The sequence below is a fragment of the Lupinus angustifolius genome, chromosome LG13 (assembly GCF_001865875.1).
Source record: "Lupinus angustifolius cultivar Tanjil chromosome LG13, LupAngTanjil_v1.0, whole genome shotgun sequence".
In the NCBI taxonomy this organism is placed as follows: Eukaryota; Viridiplantae; Streptophyta; class Magnoliopsida; order Fabales; family Fabaceae; genus Lupinus; species Lupinus angustifolius.
Genome location: NC_032021.1, coordinates 13,075,040 through 13,097,342, shown reverse-complemented (window position 1 = coordinate 13,097,342; position 22,303 = coordinate 13,075,040). Strand labels below are relative to the sequence as shown.

Here is a 22,303-nt window from a genome sequence, read left to right as displayed (position 1 = left end):
AATCGACCACCACCATTACTACCCCAATCACCACAACCCAAACCATCATTACCACCATGATCACCACCACCTTGATGTGAAGGTAGTAAAGGGTGCCAAAAGAAAAAGTTGTAGGGTCTAATATGACAATAACAACGAAAAAAATACTAGTTAAATTGGTAGAGGGTATCAACAATGTGAAGGTTGTCATTAAACATTGGCAATAATAGATAGTGCTGACAAAAGTAGCAATATCTGAGAAATTATAAGCTTGATAATAACTTTTAAAACTTGAAACCATAAAAGTTTGAAACTGACACTACAAAACTGAAAACTAGTTTTGGCATCTAAAAATTTCAAAACTCAATTGAAAATCACCCAAAAAACGCCCTTAATTAATACAGTAGAAACTTTTTATGAGGTCTTATAAAAAAGACAACAAGAAATTTCTCAAAAGAATCATATAAAAAGGATGGAAGGGAATATGAGAGTTGATAATTTTTAGGAGTATTATGGTAGATGATAGTACAAGTGGTTACAAATAATAAGGTAGGCATAATAGATGAGAATAGGTGTTTTGAAGGAATGTTAAGTTGTATTTGAAAAGTCAAATTACATTTTTGGAATATGTCACTTTTTTGTGGCGTAAGCAAATTTCAAAACATGATGCCAAACTTGGGGAAAGAGAGAAGGCAAACATACATAGGATACAAGAGAGTTCGATCTTCTACTTTTATTTTAACTCATATATTAAAACGTAGAAATTCAATCACATACTGATACAATAATCAAATTCAAAGGAATGAGCAATTTGTCTTCAAATGACAGATTGCACATGCAACTCTGAAGAATTACAAATCTAAGATGTCTGCGATGTCGTCCAGACAATTGATTTTACCACTTCATACTTATTGTTATGTAATGACTCATATTCCAGTGAACCGAGTCTTTTCTCCGGATAACAGCAATACAAGTTATAACCATCTATATAATCTTAATCATGTTGAGAAGAATAAAGAAAGGAATGGAAAAACTTGAAAAGGCATAGTAAAAGAGCTAGCTATACTAAGCTTGTATCAGAAATCGGCAAAAACACCAAAAAGATCACCATTGACGAAATCATTCTCTACCAAGCTGACCAAGAAGTAGCTGATCCCAACCTGTGACATAATCAGAAAGAATTACCTCAGCACTAGCATCCAAGGCCAAAAAAGAAAAATTTGGGCGAAGGCCAAAAGACAGTGTGCAAGGTTTTCTAAGAAGCGCGTTACATGTATGTTTAAAAAACTAACCTCTTCAACCAGTTTCCTGGAAATATCACCCTCCGGGTACAATGCCGCCCATCCTCTTGACCAAATTTCAAATGCCTCATCCTTCCATACCTTGAAGCTGACAGGGTCTACAATGGTTGGTTGGACTATTTCCTTAGCTGGGAAGATCCCCCATGTTACAGCATTCACATAAGTTGGGCCCACATTAGATTTCCAAGCTCCTTCTTTATTCACAGCCATATAAGTTAGAGACGGTCGATCCTTGGATTTAATAATAAGTGCATCCAGCTTTTCCTTAGAGCAGAAGAACTCTACATATGCTTTCTGATAAACATATCCACCAGGTCCACCCCAGCCTAGGACGTATATCAAAAGAAAGGATTTAGAATATTTCATACCGTCAATCATAATTGCACAGGATATTCTCACTGGGAAAAATCATGCATGATATGAAACTACATGTTTTACACCCACCTACAGTAGGAGAATCAGATCTTTCCCCATTGACAGCTGGCTGACTATTGATAGTGAGGAAGCCCTTTGTGTTAAGCTTCTCTAGCTGCTCGTTTATAACCTTTGTCTCTGGCTGAAGACCATCTAGTTCCGACCATGGATTGCTTCTCAATTTTCCAAGGCAATACAGTTTGAATCTCTGATATATAGCAACAGCACAAATTTAGCTGATATTGAAGTATTAATGACAACAATGTAACTAAAGTCCAGTAAAGTAACTACCTCATAAATATCTTCAATGCTTTTCAATGGAACTGCCCATTCTTCAACAAGCTTCTTGTCTCTTGCACGTGGCCGCATGAACTAAGTGACATGAATGAATTGTTTACAACATGGTTAGTCATAGCAGCAGCAACATAATCACAAACTTGGTCAAATTCTTAAAGCTTGAATCTGTAAGTAATAATGTACCTGATAATCAGTTAATGCTCCATATGATGGACTGCCGGAATCACCCCACCGCCCATGTGGGTATTGATCCCATCCTATTGTTCTTGATATGTAGCTCTTTGGACGATTTGCCCTACGATAGTTGGATGAAGAAAGTAAGAAATCGTTCAAAAAACAGACACCCTTGTATTTCTTGTTTTTAGAACATCAGATAGCATTTGCAAAGGTAATATACCAAAAGATTGGACGGACATCTTCTCTAACACGGAAAACATTCGTAGGGCGTCTCCAGGGTAGGGACCTATAAATTTTGGACTCTTCAATTAAGCCAAGATTCTGCCAACATTAACAGTAATAGTAATTTCCAAGTCAGTGAGATCTTGCAAAAATAATACTAAAAACATGCATATCACAACATTGCATGAAATAGGAGATAACCGTTAGTATTGCTAATGCCGATTTCTCCATATTTAGCGTATAAAGATGCAAGTTCCTAATTCCATGAGCTAAAATCTTTTTGCACATTTCAGTTCCCTGGTGAATTCCATAAGCCTTGACAGCTTCTTCATTGTCCTTGATAGGCTCTAGAGCAGCCATAATATCAACTGGTATCTATAAATATTTCATTAATAAAGAATTTTTTTATTAGAGCCCATGACACTTGACTAATATCATAAATGGCAAAAAAGTAAACATTACAGAAATATGTGTGAAAACATCCATTCACAAACTTATGGCTAATTTCAAGTACCAGTTGGAACTGGTCTTCATTTTCAAAAAGTATTAATGACAATAGGCAATGGTCTAAGCATAGCTATTTGAGCATACAAAAAGAGGAGGGTGGGGGGGAGGTTTTAAAAGGAGGGGATAGATAAGAGCAAGAACATTTGCATTTAACAAATAGTAATTGCTTTTTAAAAAAATAGGAAAAAATACAAATTCAAAGGATATGACATCTTACTAATACTGAAAGACAAAAATAAAACAAATAAAAAGAAAAGTCAACATATGCCAAAACTCATTTTCATAATTAAAACCTATGTAATGCCAATGAAAGAGAAAGAATTGAAAAAACTAAACCAACCAAAAAAACCAAAATTTATGAGCTACCAGTTTGCTTGCATATTCCAAAGTATGTAGTCAAAACAATTCTGATTTATAGGGTAACTAGTATACTGACTCCCTTATGTACACCTTTGAGATAATCCTTTTTTTGAAGTGTGATTATTAAGCATTTAGAATATTTAATACCAAAAAGGCGATACAACAAATTTTGCATACCTTTGTTTTACAAAATCCAGTCATGCGGAGGAAGCCCTTGTAATTATTGATGGGCATAATTCCTGGCACAATAGGACAAGTAATTCCAATTTGGCGACAGTCATTGACAAATTTGAGGAATATATCTGTATCATAAAACAGTTGGGTGACGATTACATCTGCTCCAGCATCAACCTGCAAAAAGAGCACAAACTCAGAATAGGAGGTCAAATGAAAAGGTCAGAAAGATGAGCAAACTTCCTTATAACACCCCCCTTCTTCCCACCCTCGCCTGTTTTCTTTTCATTTTCATTTCAACTTAAGAGAGGAGGAGAAGAATAGCCCTATTTATCAATTGATGCACCATTTCCCATGAATCATTTCTTGTAGTTCTTAAAGCATGCTAGTCTCAGATAAAAAAGAATTCTCTAAAACTGTATGTGCAGAACTGATAATGAATAAAGGTGTAAGGCACAAAATGGGTGTATTCTGATTTAGTTACAAGACCTTGCTCTTCAGGTAAGCAAGGTCATTTTGATAACCTTCCGGTGGAGCTAAACCATCACTTGCTATAACATCGGGATGTGCCTCTGAAGAGAAAGACATTAGAGTATATGAGAAAATGATAGAGGAGTAAACAAACAAAATAACAACACATGACCCATTGAAGTTGCAAATAATGATAACAAAAGCAAGGACCTGGATAACCAGCAACTGTGATGCCAAAGTAATCACCATATTTCTCTCTGATATGTTTCACCTGCAAATACAACAGCACACATACAGTGGGAAGTCAGGACCAGGGAAATGGCCTAGCAAAAGCAACAGGTACTTGTACTAGAAGCCATCAAATGCTTTCACGAAACTAATCTCCGAGTTGATTCATAAGTTAGGATGCAATATAGTGTCCTGCATTTTTTGAAACTTTGAAATGGAAAAGGCATATCATTCTTTGCATTTTCGGGCTTTTGACTATGTTTTGATTTGAAAATATTCTCCAACGTCAACCAAAATGTATCCCTAATATGTAGGGTCAGCTACATGGGTCAAACAATACTATTGTGGCCTTTCATAAATATGCCTTCAAAAAGACCATATAGCTCTAAGTCATTTTTAATGGTTTCCATAAAGCTTTTCTTGGTTTTCCACTATCTCCGACTATTTTTTTATCCTCCATCTAATCTCTTGTCTTACTGGTGTTTTTAATAGTCTTCATCACATATCTCTTTTTACTGCATTCATTCTAATTTTATCTTCTATTTCCACTATTGGAAATAGCCTTGTGACATGGAGATCATGATTTCAAATCTTGAAAATAGCCTTGTGACATGGAGATCATGATTTCAAATCTTGGAAATACCCTTTTCACATGTGAGATTAAAGTTGTATACATCTACCCTCTTCAGACTCCACTAGGTATGAGCCTCCATAACTCCAATGCAACACCACTAAGCTTATGCTCTTATTGCCTCTTTACCACCTAATATGCAATAGCATAGAGCACTTACACTCTTCCGAGCATGAGGTAACATATTTCCCTTTAGACATGAGTGACATCTTTCAATCATTAGTAACACTAGAAGCATTCATCTATTGGTTTAAGTCTCTCCCTATTACTCTATTATTTTTATGATGCCTAAACCATATGTCAATTTGAACAAATTATCCAATGAAATTAAGAACATCTCCTCGAATAGAATCTCCTTTTTAGAAGTCGTGCTACAAAAGGAATCAAACACTGAAAACTCATAAGAGAGTATAACACAGTACAATGAGAACAATGCAAGCAACACTCTACTCAATTCTCTAATGCACATTTTCGAACTAAGTTAAATCCATATTTGACCACTAAGTAGAGAGCAGATCCATATAATTTAACGGAACTTGCACAAACAAAATAGTGCATGTTAAAAAGTATCAATGCTTCTACAATAAAAAAAACCACAAGATAAAGATATGAAATGATGGCATACCAGGTCCCTTGCGCAGGCGAATCCACCTTCGGTCTGGACAAACTTATCATGCCCATGAGGTGGATCGCCACGAAGAGCAAGCACATTCTGGAGACCATTAGACTTAATGGTCTCCAAAGCGTGATCGATCTTTTCAACAGGCATATTAGTGCAAGTAAGATGCATCATCGTCTCGACGCATATCATATTCTGCATCCGATTAGAAATCTCCAATGTCAGATCAGCAGTTGTTCCTCCAGCACCCCAAGTGATATCACAGAATGAAGGATTGTGAGCCACCATACGGTCCATTCTCTCGAACAGGTTGTCTACACCATCTTCGGTTTTCGGTGGGAAGAATTCGAATGAAAAAACAACTCTCTCTGGATCTGATGCTGCAGCTAGTATCTTCTCTATAACCTTCATTTTTCACTTTCTATTTCTGTTTTATTCTTTTGTTCTGAATTAAAGTATTCGAGTTCAGTATCAGTAAGATCTAACAATTAAAACTATATGCTATAATAGAAAGTGATTATTTGCGTATAGATCTTAGAAGTTAAATCAGATTTATGAACATTTTTTTGAAATTGTGATAGTAATGTGATGAAAATTGAAAAAAGGTGAATGAATGAAAGAGAGTGAGAGTAGGAGGTGGCGTACCTTTAGAAAGGGAAGGAGGAATAGAGGAAATGGGAAGCGTGCAGTGGAAAAAGCGGTTTTATGGTTAATTTATAGAGAGAATGGAGACAAAGGTAGATCTGAGATGATTTTGGTTGGTGCCTCAGCACCAACTTTTATTCAAATTGTCACATGTTTGTGCTTGTGATCGGGAAAGAGTATTGTTTACCACAATCCAACTCTTGATATGTTCTTTTTTAAAATCCAGTGGATCTACCATTAAGTTAATGTCTTACTGAATAGATTTTAGGAAGGATTTAATATGTATTCATTGTATAAATTTTTGCACGTTATTAAGTATTTAATCTCAACTCTTAAACAAAATTAAGAGTGAAATATCCACTTTATTCTTGAACATTTTAGGATATACCAATTTGATTAAAAAAAGTAAAAAGGAAAGATTGTGAGTGAGTCGACATAGACTCCATCACATGCATCAAAGTACTAAAAAGAACTATATAAATCATGTTTGATATTTTCAGTGAACATTTTGCTCTAAATTAAACAATAGAATTAATATAATAAATGGGTATATGTTGACACCATAAAAAGCATATTAAATTCTAGTTTTTTTTCCATTAATAGTAACCGGGTATTTTGTTTTTCCTTTGTTTGGTTTTATAAAGTGTTTCAGCCGTACAGATTCATCTACTCTAGAGGTAATGACGTTTAAATTAAAGATTTTGTGTAAAACATTAAAATCAACATTTTTTTAATAAAGACTGAATTTGGTTACTAAAGTTCTTTACTAGATTAAATTGGTATTAAAAAAAAGTAAAGAGTCCTGATTTATTTGGAACACAATGTTTATATGTAATTTGGTAAAAAAATAAATAATGGGTGTACTATAATATATATGAGATGGTAGTACAAATATTTATATACAATTAATATATTATATACTAATATTTGTACTACTTTTTTTAAATATTCAATAATAATTAAATATAAATAATAAATAATATAATAACAATATAAAAATTCATTTATTATCTGTACATATATATTTTCTCTTAAATAAAATAAAGAATGTTTATTTATTTAGGGACACAATGTGGTTTTTAAGAACTACTCTGGAAGTTTTGTTTTTCTAAGGACTAATTTCGACTATTTTGTACAATGATTTACATAATCTGAAGGACTAATTATTGATAATTAAATCTGAGCATTATTTCTTTTTATAATTTCAACTACGAAATATTGAAGGAAAGTATTTGAAGAAAAAACTACCGTTCTAAAATTTCTCGTCAAATATCCATTTTGTAACTGCAAATCAAAATTATTTTTTACTTTTTCAAACCCTATATTATAATTATCATTAAAAATATTTATCCTTTTTAAAAAATTAATTTAGTGTAATTAGTTTAAAATCTTAATTTTTTGCAATTACTTGTAATGATGATAAATTAACTTTTCACCCAAACATTATTATTTTATAAAAAAAATTGGTCTAGTCGATAAATAAAGTTAGATCCTTTAAGTATAGGACAAAAAATTGAAATTTCATTATGAGCATTTTTGTTAGGAATAACAATTACAATATGCTAAATGGATCAATTCTTGTCCATAAGTAGAGAGATAATTTAACAGAAGACCTAATTTTTTTTATACATTTATGAGTAAATGATTTACAAAAATATAAACATTTAGTTAATAATGAAAAAATATCCACAAATTAATTAAAAAAATCCGTGCATTACTACTAGTCTTCTCTATAAAAGAACATCCAATTAATCTTATTCTTATTTTTTAAAACAAAAATTGGTCGAGTAACTTTTATAATATATTAATATTTTAGCACAGGTGTCATCCCATATTCATTCACTAGGTGTCGGTGTGGATATCTCCTCGTTTTTTTCCTTGGAAAAAAGCAAGGCTAACATTGCCTATACATACCTTTCATTACGGTTGGAAAACGTGGCATGTTATAGTAACATGTATATATTATGGATTATCATTGTTATTATAATTAATATTAACTCTCAAACAAAAATAATACTAAAAATTAATTATAAATAATATATTGATAATGTAAAAAGTTTTATACTGATGATGCGTAGATTTTAAATCATATATAATATAATTACATACTTTAGTGCATTTATTTTTGAGAAAAAATATATATGTAATAACAGTGTAATAGTTTTTTATATTGATATTTCATCATTTATCATTAAAATTTAATCATAATTAAATTTTAAATACAAACAATATAAATAAATTGTGTAAGATATATTGAATATGTATAAATCTTATATCATATTACCCCTCTTTATTTTTTTATGTGTTATGTATATATTTCTATCTATTTACTAGTTAGACAGTATACCTGTGTACTTTTTCTATTTTACACTTAGTGTGAATTTATATTTTAATTTTACATCTTACTTTTATTATTTCTCTAGAACTAAACATACAATAATCAATAATAATAAATTTATATATCTCATTTTAAAATTTTAGTCTATATTTAAATAACTTTTATTTATATAAGTATTAATCAATAAAAAAAATTATCAAAACACGAGTTATTATTATTAGTAAAAGAAACTGACAGCTAGTCAACATAATTTGGTTGTTTTATTTTTTCTTAATTAAACTTTTATCATATAATTTAATAAAAATAAATGTATTATTATTGCTTGTGATATGATAAAATATTATATATAACTTTATTTATGAAAGTATTAATCTATAATATTAAATTAAAATAATATGGATTGGCATGAAACGTAGTAAATGTGAAAATGGGAGAAATATAATTGAAGGAAGAATGTTCTTTAACACTTTCCTTTTGGATGGAATATGGGTCCTTTGACAACAAAATAAAAGATACAAGATAAATAGTTAGATCATATTATTTTGCAAACATAAGATAACAATTTATGAGATGAGTGAATTATATTTGAAATAATATTGTCATTTTTAAATAACAATTCAGGACTTTCAACAAAAGTATAAACTTGTAGAATAATAGTTGTAGAAAAGTAAAGGAGTTAAGGATAGAGAAATTTACATTAAGATGTATATTGGTTTACATTCTTCAACTAAAGGTTACATTCCATTCCTTTTCCGATTCAATGAAATATTCCCTATGTAATTAGGTATCTTTACAAACCTCATACCAAAATTATCTTCTTGTTTTTACACAATCACTCACCAAAACTTATGACGACTTTGATTTGGTAAAGCATAAGAAGACTTTTCTGAATGACTAAGGACTACTATAGTTAGGTGCAGTCATCAATCATATGGTCAAAGATGTTATGGAACTCGTAGAACATTGACCGGTCTTGAGGCCTGACCTTTTTGTTTGGATTGACTTTTGGGAGCTGGACTAGGTGGGAGGCCATTACCTCTTGTTAGATCTTGTTGTGGCTGACATTGAAGGGATGTAGGTTGTTTATTTGGGTTGTTTAGATGGTCTTAGTGGGTCATGTATGGGTTGTTCATTATAGTGATGTTGTGTGTATAGTGGTCGGTGGGGGGTTGGGCGTCTCTTCAACGTTGATAAATTGTTGGCCTCTAGAGTGGACATCCTTGATGGTGTGGACAATATCTTTTGAAAGTTCCATTGAGTGTGAAATTATGTTATATTTGCATTGTATTTAACTTGCATTTTATGACATACTTAGGACTTTAGGATTGTTTTTAGCTTTTATTTCTCTTTGTTCGGTTTGAGCGGGTGTTTTTGGATATGTTGTGCATTTTGGATGGATTAAAGCCAAAAAGAGTAGAGATTAGGTGCAAGAATATGAAATTCAATGTTGAGGCTATGTGAAGACCAATTGAATGATCAAAAGAAGTCATAGATGTTATATTATATTTCTATTTATTATATTTGTTTTGTTGGGCTTAGCCCAATATTTTGTAATTAGGATAAATGAGGGTTCTCCCTCAAGGACAAAGACACTTTACACTTTATATTAGATTTCTCTAATTTAGATTTTGGTATTCTCTTCTCCATTATGAGTGAGTAATTCCCTTTCTTTCTAGGATTGGGGCTATGCCCTTTTACATTTAATAAACACTTGTTCTTACTTCTATTTCATTGAGTGTTGTGATTTGAATCATTAAACTGAGTTTTATTTGTGTGAGTTGTCTGACCAACAAATTACTCATCTTAGATACATTGGGAAAGGACCAAGAGGTGAATCCAATTATCTGACATTTCAGTTATTCAAACTAGAATCTTAATTCAAGAGAGTAGTATTAGGATCCTCGGGGGTTTTTGGAATTCACCTTGGGTTGCTACAACACGATTGAATAAAAAGATCCAAGTAAAGGATTTGATTGATAGCCGTACCACGAGAGTAGGATTTGCGATTGTAAATGCGGTAACATTTATCCTGGGAACTCTTCCTAAATTAGATTTCAAGCCTTTTTAATATTTTCATAATTATTCTTGTCAATTGCTCAATTGTTTTAAATTCACTTTTAATTCATCATTGAGTTAAGTATAAATTAATTGTTATGATTAAGTAAATTTTCCAGTCCTCGTGGGATTGATATTTTATTACTTGACAACATAATCGTGCACTTACGATTTGCCTTATCATGTTTTTGGCACCGTTGTGGTGGAATGTGTCAAAATTTCTTTAATTCATTACTTTAATCTAGTGTATTACGCGTTTTCCTTTTTCTTGGTACCTCTGTAGGTTGCCCATTTGGTTTATGTAAAGTTCAAATTACTACTTAGAGCTAGAAATGACTTTTCGTAGAAGAAGAAGACAACAAAGAGAAAGAGTAAGAGAAAGACGTGCACGTGTAGAAACAATGGTTGAACGAGATGAAAAACCACTTCACGACTACGCAGCTCCTAATGTATGTAGTTCATGTCCTGGAATAATCTGTCCAACTATAGAGGCAGAGAACTTTTCCTTGCCATCTGCTTTGATAGAAATGGTGATGCAAAACCAATTTGGAGGAGGAGCTCATTTGGATCCAAATGACCATATTAATCAGTTCTTGGAATTCTGTGATACTGTAAGGATCCATGGGGCTTATGAAGATGTCATTCGTCTCCGCATGTTTCCATAGAGACAGAGCTAGGATGTGGCTAAGAAATCAAAATGCTGAAATTCAAGAAATATGGTGAACTTTGGAGGAGGCTTTTCTCAACAAATATTTTCCTCCTTCCAAAACTGTGCGCTATAGGCTCCTCATTTAGAACTTCAGTCAAAAGGATGGGAGTCAATTGCTGAAGCTTGGGAAAGATTAAATGAGTTGACTGAAGCTTACCCTCATCATGGTATTCCACCTTGGATGCTAGTTCATAACTTCTACAGTGGACTAGACTTTCCATCAGAACAATTGCTGGACTCTTCAGCAGGTGGTGCCTTTATGTGCAAATAAATTGATGTTGCTGCAAAGATCATAGAGAATGTGGTTTCCAATCATCACCAATGGGCGAATGAGAGGATACATCATCCAAGGAGAGACTCTAGCGCACAATATACAGAAAATCAAATGGAAAAGGTAATTTCCACGCTAGAGAACCTTTCTCAAAGGTTTGGAAAGCTGATAAGTACCATGTTAATGCCATTAGGTGTACTGCAACATGTGAGGGGTGTGGATTAAAATGGCATGAATGGTCTGAATGCAAACAATTCATTGAACATGTACATGGAGATTGTGGCAATGAACAACTTGAATCATGCAATTACTATGACATCAAGGAGAGGAACGGACATCGGTTCAACCCACCATACAGGCAGAACAATCCCAACCTTTCCTGGACGAGCCACAACACTTTAAATCATCAACATCAGGTTGACCAAGGTAATAGTAAACCTACAACACGATTTCCACAAGTACAATTTTATCTTATTGATCCCACTCTTATGACAATAATGGAAAGTCGGGAAAAATTACTTGTTAACTTTAATAAATTTCAAGAGAATCACATCACAATTAATAAAAATGTTTCAAATATGTTAAATGATTTGAATTCTAAGAAATAAAACCTGACCATCCATGGAAAAATGTTAGAAAGACAAATTGTCCAACAAGCTAGCAACTTTAATAGGCGAATAAGGATGTTTCCAGGACAGCCAGAGAAAAATCCAAATAATGAAGATTGTAAGGCTATCTGATTAAGGAGTGGGAAGGAACTCAATGATGTTCCACGAACTGAGAATGATATACAAGTGCAAGAGAAACATAGTGAGACACAACTCCCTAAAGAGGAACAAAATTCTGAAAATTTGTCTAAGTGTGTAGCTCCACCACCATATGTACCACCAATTCCTTTTACCCAGAGAATTGAAAAGGCAAAGTTAGAAAAAAAAAGGGGAATTCTTAGATATCCTTCAGAAATTATATATTGATCTGCCCTTTAGTGAGACACTACAGGAGATGCCTACATACATGAAATTTCATAAGGATGTTATATCTAAAAAGAGAAGACTAGAGGATTATGAACAATTGCTTTAACTGAGGAGTGCAGTGCTTTAATTCAAAATAAATTGCCTCCAAAACAAAAAGATACTGGTAGTTTCTCTATCCCTTGCTTAATTGGTAACACTAATTTTGACCGTACTTTATGTGACTTATGGGAAAGTGTGAGTCTCATGCCTTTATCCGTGATTAAAAAATTGAACGTGAGTGAACTAAAACCCACTACTATATCACTTCAGTTAGAGGATATGTCAGTTAAATTCCTTATAGGCATCTTGGAGGATGTTCCTATCAAAGTTGAGAAATTTTACATTCCAACAGATTTTGTAATACTAGAGATGGAAGAAGATGCACAAATTTCAATCATACTAGGTAGACCATTTTTGGCTACCTCTGGGGTTATAATTGATGTTGAAAAAGGAAACTTTATTTAAGCATGGGGGATGAAAATGTTGAATTTGATATTGCTAAATCTATTAAAACAACCTTCTCTTGAGGACTCATGTTGTGTCATTAATATGCTAAACTAAGTAGTGAAAGAGAAACTGCCTAGAGTGAAATATGAGAATCTCTTGGAGATAAGCATGCTGGAAGGTGACACTTCAAACGACAATAATGGAAAGTCGGGAAAAATTACTTGTTAACTTTAATAAATTTCAAGAGAATCACATCACAATTAATAAAAATGTTTCAAATATGTTAAATGATTTGAATTCTAAGAAATAAAACCTGACCATCCATGGAAAAATGTTAGAAAGACAAATTGTCCAACAAGCTAGCAACTTTAATAGGCGAATAAGGATGTTTCCAGGACAGCCAGAGAAAAATCCAAATAATGAACATTGTAAGGCTATCTGATTAAGGAGTGGGAAGGAACTCAATGATGTTCCACGAACTGAGAATGATATACAAGTGCAAGAGAAACATAGTGAGACACAACTCCCTAAAGAGGAACAAAATTCTGAAAATTTGTCTAAGTGTGTAGCTCCACCACCATATGTACCACCAATTCCTTTTACCCAGAGAATTGAAAAGGCAAAGTTAGAAAAAAAAAGGGGAATTCTTAGATATCCTTCAGAAATTATATATTGATCTGCCCTTTAGTGAGACACTACAGGAGATGCCTACATACATGAAATTTCATAAGGATGTTATATCTAAAAAGAGAAGACTAGAGGATTATGAACAATTGCTTTAACTGAGGAGTGCAGTGCTTTAATTCAAAATAAATTGCCTCCAAAACAAAAAGATACTGGTAGTTTCTCTATCCCTTGCTTAATTGGTAACACTAATTTTGACCGTACTTTATGTGACTTATGGGAAAGTGTGAGTCTCATGCCTTTATCCGTGATTAAAAAATTGAACGTGAGTGAACTAAAACCCACTACTATATCACTTCAGTTAGAGGATATGTCAGTTAAATTCCTTATAGGCATCTTGGAGGATGTTCCTATCAAAGTTGAGAAATTTTACATTCCAACAGATTTTGTAATACTAGAGATGGAAGAAGATGCACAAATTTCAATCATACTAGGTAGACCATTTTTGGCTACCTCTGGGGTTATAATTGATGTTGAAAAAGGAAACTTTATTTAAGCATGGGGGATGAAAATGTTGAATTTGATATTGCTAAATCTATTAAAACAACCTTCTCTTGAGGACTCATGTTGTGTCATTAATATGCTAAACTAAGTAGTGAAAGAGAAACTGCCTAGAGTGAAATATGAGAATCTCTTGGAGATAAGCATGCTGGAAGGTGACACTTCAAACTTTGATGAGGAAGTGGCTGAGGGTAGTGAATCTATAAATGCAAGTTCAACACTCCCCTACAATCCACTTGAGGAGAGCTTGAGGGTCATACATAAATATGATAATTGGAAGAAAGGGAAAACACCTAAAATGGAAGCAAAAACATTCCATTCACCCTCAGGTATGAGTTCATGGGATGCTACATGATGCGCAATGATCAATCGTCAAGCTAATGACGTTAAACGAGCACTTTGTGGTAGGCAACTCACACTGGAGGTACATATTTTTAATTCATTAATTTTATTGTTTTAGTGTCGGCTTTAGTTCCTCCCTCAGTTTAGAGTCTTTGTAAGAGGATGTATATAGTGTGGCCACAAAAAAATCATAAACTCTAAAAAATAAACACTTGTTCTTACAGTCAATAAACACTTGTTCTTACATTCAATAAACACTTGTTCTTACTTCCATTTCATTGAGTGTTGTGATTTGAATCATTAAACTGAGTTTTATTTGTGTAAGTTGTCTGACCAACAAATTAAACATCTTAGATACATTGGGGAAGGACCGAGAGGTGAACCCAACTATCTGACCATTCAGTTATTCAAACTAGAATCCTAATTCACGAAAGTAGTATTAGGACTCTCGGGCGTATCTGGAATTCACCTTGGCTTGCTACAAAGCGATTTGATAGAAAGATCCAAGTAAAATATTTGATTGATAATCGTACCATAAGAGTAGGTGCGACTTTAATTGAGTACACGTGTCAGAACTCGAGAGAAGGTGACACATATTAGAGAGCAATTCACCCTCACAACTTAAAGTTCATGAAAATGAGCAAAACAAGGATTTGCGATTGTAAAGGTGGTAACCCTTATCTTGGGAACTCTTCATAAATTAGATTTCAACCCCTTTTAATATTTTCATAATTATTCTTGTCAATTGCTCAATTATTCTAAATTCACATTTATTTCATCTTTGAGTTAAGTATAAATTAATTGGTATAATTGAGGGAATTTTTCAGTCCTCGTGGGATCAATATTTTATTACTTGACGATATAATCGTGTACTTGCAATTTTCCCTATCAAGTTCCATCTTGAAGAAATCAGGTAGAAATCCCATTACTAGTAGGTGAACCACCACAAAGGGACTTAAGATGCAGACTTTCATGGGCTCGTCATTAAACTGATCCAAATATGCCCAAATGGATTCTTGCTGCCCCTGTCGAATGTCGTTTAGGGTGTATGATGACTAGGGTTGTTCCATGTTGCCCGTGAACTGGACATTAAACTTATCCACCAACATGGACTGTTGATCAATGTTGTTGGGTTCCAGGCGAGTAAACCATTGCAACACAGTGCGTTTTAGAGTTAGTGAGAATGCCTGACACATGATAGGGTTAGAGGCTCAATGGAAGAACATGGATGCTTAAAAAGCATCAAGATGGTCTCGAGGGTTAGTTGTTCCCTCATATTGGTCAATGTTTTTGGGGTTGGCAAGTTGTTTGTGTGTTGGGTAAGATATGATGGCCATTGTGAAAGGGTGTTTTGCCTCGCAAAAGTTTTGGTCAGATGAGCAAGTGAGATTTGTGGTTTTTGTTTGGGGTGGGGTGTTTGTATGTGGGTAGGGATTCTTAAGTGGACTCGACATTATGATCAACAACTGACCAGGGTGATCTATAACTTAACTTTGTCTTTGACTCGCAAAGCTCTTTCAGCCTTTATGCTTGCTGAAGGATTAATTGTTCTTGTCTTTCGATTATTTGGAGGAGCTATTGGTTGGTTGTATGTGGTGGTATCATGGGTTCTACTTGCTTGGTTAGAAGGATGTATATGAGATTGAGGTTTGTTGGAAGGCGTGTTGTGGTGGTTACCGTGGTGGAGGTAAGCCACAAATGGTGCTAATGTTCTTTAATGTGGTGTTGAATGGTTGGGTCTAGCAGTAGCTAGGAAAGATATATTCCTATAGTATTTGATTTGAGCTTGGACGCGCCAGTAAATGTACTTGAAAATGTGCTCTAACGATCAAGTTAATATATGAATTATGTGAGATGTTAGAGAGAGTAGACAACAATATTAAGAGTTCAAGATATGAGAATAGAGATACTTCCTTATGCGGTGACTCCTCTATTTATAGTGGAGGGATTTATGGAATATTCCCTCGTAGATGACGTTGGCGTGGCAGACTGTTTGGGCTTGTCGGCCTGTCCTAGACAAACAGGAGGCTACTTATATCCATGTCAAACGAGTTTGGCATGGTCGTACTTTGTGGATAGTTGACTTACAACTTATAGTAGGCTAAGTGGCCATAATCTATGTCTGTTCTTGGTGTACAATAGGGAGTTTGGTAATAGTTGCACGTGGCATACAACGAGTGTTTGTTATAGGCGACGTGACAATCTTATATTGGTACGGGAATCATTTGACTCAGATGAAATAACATAGTACTGGCCTAATTATGACAGCAACAAAACTTAAAAAATGATTCTTATATAACTCCTCCACTTGATAAAGTATTCTTGAATGGTTCTAATAAATCTACATAAAGGCCATAAATTTGTGCTTGGAGGGGAAGTTTAGAAAATAAGAGAATTTAGAAAAATATTTTTTTTAAAGTTTAGAAAGTTGTGACATTAGTTCGGTGAGGGGAGGGTGAGTTAATGGCAAAGTTAAAATAGAAAAATTTCATTGGTTCAATTACTTATATTTCTTTAGATGGAGTTTGCCTTTATGTAGTATTATAGATGTTATAAAAGAGTTATTCTCAATTATACAACTTAAGACTTTGTTTGGTTGAAGAAAGAAAGATATGAGTGAGATAATAAAGAGAATGAAAATAGAGAGAAATGAATGAGAAAGTATGTGCACTTTTATATTGTTTGGTATGAGAGAAAGGAAAGAGAAAAAGAGATAAATGACATATGTTTTAAAAGACAAAAATATCCTTACATAAAAAAGAATATTTTTAAAAAAATTGCTTTCAAATATTATGTTTGTCATTTCACACAATTTGACTTTCTTCCCTCAACTTTCTCCTCATAGTTGGAGAGAAAGAAATTTTGTGGGTCCCACATCATTTTTATCCTTTCTATCTCTTCTCTATTCTAAACCAAATGAGTGAAAAACTCACTTTTTACTCTATTTCTTTCCTTCCATCTTCTTTCTCTTCTTTTTCTTTGCAAACCAAAGGAAGGCTAATTCTTATTTAGATAGTATTTTATTTATCAAACATAAATTTAGTCACATATATATGTGTATGTTTTATTTAAGTAGTCAATATTTTTTAAAAGAGAAAACCTATGGTAAGTCGATATAGTAGAAGCTAGGGGTGAGCATGATCCAACCCTAACCGCTCACTCGGCTTGACCCGATCATGATCGGGTCTGAATATGGTTAGGTCTGGTCGAGTTTAGGGCACATTTCAGGCTTAAAAATTAGACCTAGTCAATATTTAGGGTCGGGTAGGGGGCAAGCATGACCCAACCCGAACCCGTCTCATGGTTACTTACTCATCATGTTTGTATGTATCTCTATTCAATTATATACAAAGTAATGACATCTCTTTGATAGAAAATATTATTGATTCTCTAATTTTTTCATCATATATACATAATTAACAATATATATATATATATATATCATTTCTTATGTCAAATTACATACCATAATAATAAATAATATTGAGAATATTTTATCTAAAACTGATATGCATTATATTTAATTGGATTTAGAGTCGGGTCTAGGTTCATATACTGATCAGGTTGACATTTAGGATCATGTAAGCTTCGAATATAAGGTCGACCCAGTTCAAAAAATGACCTCATCAATATTTATGGTCGGGTAAAATACAAACCTTACCTAACCCATGCTCACCCATATTAGAATTTAGAACTCACTTCTCTTCACATGAATAACAATGACACATTTGTAATTATTGAATGTATTGATGGAAAGTGTTGTTAAACCTTTTTCCAAGGACCTTACGTGAAGCCTCTCTTATACATGTAAGTTTTACAAATGAGTGTAATATTGATATGTTAGTAGTGTAAAGATTTATACATAGTTCTTGTATCATTCATTATTTTTTTATATTACTTTTTTGAAAAGACAATGATAATTAAATATGAATGATAAATACTATAATGATGATTAATTTACACATTTTTTTTCTCTTAACAAATAAATATTTAAATTTTTTTATAACAAGGGAATTCCTTACCAATGTCTAGAAACTAATTATTGACATGCTGTAGAGAAACTATAAAAGTTGACATAACATTTTTTAATAATTTTTTTTATATTTATACATACGATAGGAATTTAACTTCTAACACTATTTCAAATGACTAGTTTGTCTACTAAGCTTTGCTGACTATTTTTCACAATTTTTGTTTCAACTAAAGTGCTACTAAACATTCACCAAAACAAATGTACTAAAATTACTACTATGACCAAAGAATATACATTAATTATTATTTCTGAAATTTAGATAGTTCATTGGCGAGTGACTCTTTTCTAATAATAGAGAAATAAATATCTTAAAAAATAAAAATAAAGTAAAATATAGTGATATTTTTGTCATTTCTATTTATGATGATATTACATTAATATCTTTACAATTAAAAGATTGTTTTTTTACGTAGAACTAGAGAATATCTCGTTCCTGCAAGGTTGGTGGCCAAAGTTAGGATTGACATCTGTTGTACTACAAATTATGACACTCTATGTGATAATGTTTGTGATTGATTGTAAAAAATATATTTAAGTTAAAATGTAATAATTAAGTATTTTTTTGACCAACCATAAATAATAACACATGAAGTGGTACACTTTTATGAGACAACAAATGTTCACCCTCAAAGTTGGTACTCGGTAGTGACAGTGGTGGGACAGATATTTTGCTCGTTGAGATTATTATCTTCATAAATTCAAAGCTGGCTAGAATTCCAATAACTAGGGAGTAGGTGAAAAAGATAAATGATTGTTTGAAATATATTTAAGAAACATTATTAATTATTACAAGTTGTTAAGTTTAATCTTTTCGACAAAAATAGTTTATGCATAATATAAATTGATAGAGAGAAAAAATTATACACTGACAATGTAAGAATTTTTTATCATTATATAATATATTATTAATATTTAATTATCTTTGACTTTTAAATATAAATAATAGAAATAAATAGTGGATAATACATTAATTGTATATAAATATTTAAATTCATAATACAAATATACGTATGTTGTATAATCATCCCCTCACCTGCTTAATATAATTTAAGTTAGAATACATTATCTGCTAAGCTATCACTATATATTTATACAAAAGTAACTACATTATTTACTATTTATTTATATTATTTTTTAAAGAACATGATGATTAAACTTAAATACTAAATGAGACAGAAATAATATACATTTGGCTTTGGGATAGATAAGTATCATGCCCCGATTTTTACTGCACGACCTTATTAGAGTTGCCACTATATTTTATAGTAAAAATATAGAAAAATCATTTAAGACATATTACATTTGGCTTTGGGTTTTTGATATCCAGATTCGGGAGTGGGTTACAAGGGAGGAAAGATATTAGCACCCTACCCGTCGGTCTTAGGTGGTAACCCTCATTAAATTATATGACTTTATTATATTTTTATATTTATTTGGTTATTTAATTAATTATTAAAAGAAATAAATTTATTTATTTTTACTATTGTGTCTGACAAAATGAACATGGGTCATATGTATTCCTCTTTTGGATAGAGAATCGTATTTTAATTAAGGATAGATGCAACGTAGTATGACCATCGGAAGAATGAGTTGAGAAGAAAGAAACTCTCAGGCGACCGTTCATCCATCCTTTATGTGATTGACAAATTTTATTAATGAAATATTTATTTTTGTGTATTTATGAAAAATGTTTGTTATTTGTTAATTTAATTGAAAGTGACTTATTTTCGATTTTGGGAATTAATTAAGTAAGAAGAAGTGGCATAACGCAACATTTTAATGATGAGTTGAGAAAAAAGAAGCCTCCAAGGGGACCTCTCAATCTTTGGTTAATTTCTAAAATTTATTTTTGAACAGTGGTTATAATAATGTTATCATATTTTACTTATTTAAAATGTTCAAATTTTTATTAAACATAATTCTAATTATTTAGATAAAAGAAAAAAATATTTTTTATAAGTTGTCAAAAAAAATGGTTAATTTATGGACATATAAAAAGTATTTTCTTTACCATTTAACCTTTTATTATTTATCTCAAAAAAGAATTATTTAAATATGTGACACTGTTTTTAAATTTATGTCCAGTAAAATTATGTATTGGATAATGTTATTATAATATGAAATTAGTTGAGAAGAAAATAAATTAGAATGAAAAAGAAGCCAACCTAATGAATAGGAATCTACATTATTATGAGGGTTGGGACTAGCATGTTGCTGTTTGGTAAGCTTGCGGAAACGTGGCGGATCGCGATTGGCTGGCAGGAGTGGTGTGGAGGAGCTGGGACACGTGGCAATATTCCTTAGGCTGGCAGGAGGGTGCACGGAGGTGGATGTTGAATCGTCCATACTGGATGTCATGTTCCCACGGGCTGAAAGTTCTAATGCGACGCGGTACACAGCAGCTGTGACGCGTTTCGCAAACGGATTCGCTGATGTAGAAGTCAAAGTGGTGCGTGAAAAGTATGTTGAATCAATTGTCGTGATTCAACCATGCTGCAGGAGCATGGAACGGCCAGTAAGCTCACCTGCACCGAATCGTAGCGCTAACACTCTCTTCCTCTTCATGGGTGTGTTCCCTCTTTGTTTTTTTAGTGTTTCAAAGTGTATTTTTCAGTGTTTACAGTAAAAATTATGGGAATAGGCGTGCTTACTAGCCGTTCCATGCTCAGACATCTTTATAAGAGCCACATTGCTAAAAGTTAGTTAATCTCTCAATTTTTGTTAACCATATTTTTGATTTTAGGAGACCAACTAATACATATTTGATCACTTATTCTAATATTAATTGTTAGTTTTTAATTTGAATTCAAATAGAAGTCTATGGGAATAAGCCGAACATTTTTATTTAATTATTTTAATAAATTCGAAAATAATTATAAAAAATTCATAAAAATAATTTTAATTATTCTTAGTAATTTTAATTTATAATTTTCGAAAAGATTAAAATAAAGTTACCTTATTATTTAGTTTTTTTAGATAAAAAATATAGGTTTCTATAACCTAGTGTTTTTGTTATTTTTTTATTTTCTAAAAAATAATTTATTGAGAATTAACCTAATCACTTAGATTAGGAGCCTTAACATAACTGGTTTGTCTTTTTTTATTTTGGCTTTGTTATTTTGGTTAACCTAATCGTTTAGATTTAGGAAACTTAACAACTGATTTAGTTTTATTGTTTTTAGAAAACCATTTTCGAAATTCTATTATTTTTTATTAAAAAAAAGTTTTTGGCTTTTTTATTAACAAGTCTCTTTCGATATGCATAGTTGTTCCTACTAACACTATTCACTCTTAGAAATCAGAACCTTTTACTCAGTACGATACCTAGGGATCTAGTGAGACATTGTACCACAAGACCAATGTTAATGCTGGAAAAGTACTTCATATACAAATATTGAATTTGATGAACTGTTATATGGTACACTGTTCTAGCCACCTGAAAGGCTATGACAAAGCTTGAATTGGTGCCACAGAGGCAAGATGACTATCCATTTCTCTATTCTTAAAGTTACTATGTAAACATAGCACAATGTTTCAGCTGATTTCCAAAATGGCTAGACATGAATAAAACCATGGAATCAGCCGATATGATAGGAATCCAAAACAAGTGACACAATCTATAATTTCAAAACAAGTTCCATCTTCCCTTCTTTCCCATGTTTATGTAACTTAGCTCCTTTCTAACTAAACACCCAACCTAACTGTTCATAACTACTTTACCCTCCCATTATTCTTCAAGCCAAAACCCAAATTTAAAAAATGGTTAAACATTGATGACTTCGTGTGCAAGTGTTATCAACAAAAGCATTATCAAAAACAAATTATTTCATGGTCATAGTTCCACCATCATCTGTAAGATTTTTAGGTGTCTAGCAAAGTATTTTC

At 32.4% G+C, this 22,303-nt stretch overlaps 1 protein-coding gene across 1 annotated transcript; it reads right to left on the bottom strand.

Moving 5' to 3' along the window:
- On the bottom strand, positions 695-5,840 carry LOC109325587 (probable methylenetetrahydrofolate reductase). The gene is made up of 11 exons (XM_019558033.1): positions 5,387-5,840; positions 4,113-4,173; positions 3,921-4,003; positions 3,435-3,608; positions 2,592-2,765; positions 2,389-2,489; positions 2,175-2,286; positions 1,986-2,066; positions 1,725-1,902; positions 1,272-1,606; positions 695-1,139 (listed from the first exon to the last, which is right to left on the bottom strand). Exons 1-11 carry the CDS (start codon positions 5,789-5,791, stop codon positions 1,056-1,058), a joined length of 1,788 nt encoding a protein of 595 aa, XP_019413578.1. The 5' UTR covers positions 5,792-5,840; the 3' UTR covers positions 695-1,055.

Coding starts and splice junctions, on each gene's coding strand:
- LOC109325587 (XM_019558033.1), bottom strand. CDS start 5,791: ATGAAGGTTATAGAGAAGATACTAGCTGCAGCATCAGATCCAGAGAGA. Junction 2,490..2,591: donor CGGCATTAGCAATACTAACG/GTTATCTCCTAT, acceptor TAATGTTGGCAG/AATCTTGGCTTAATTGAAGA. Junction 1,903..1,985: donor GCATTGAAGATATTTATGAG/GTAGTTACTTTA, acceptor GCTATATATCAG/AGATTCAAACTGTATTGCCT.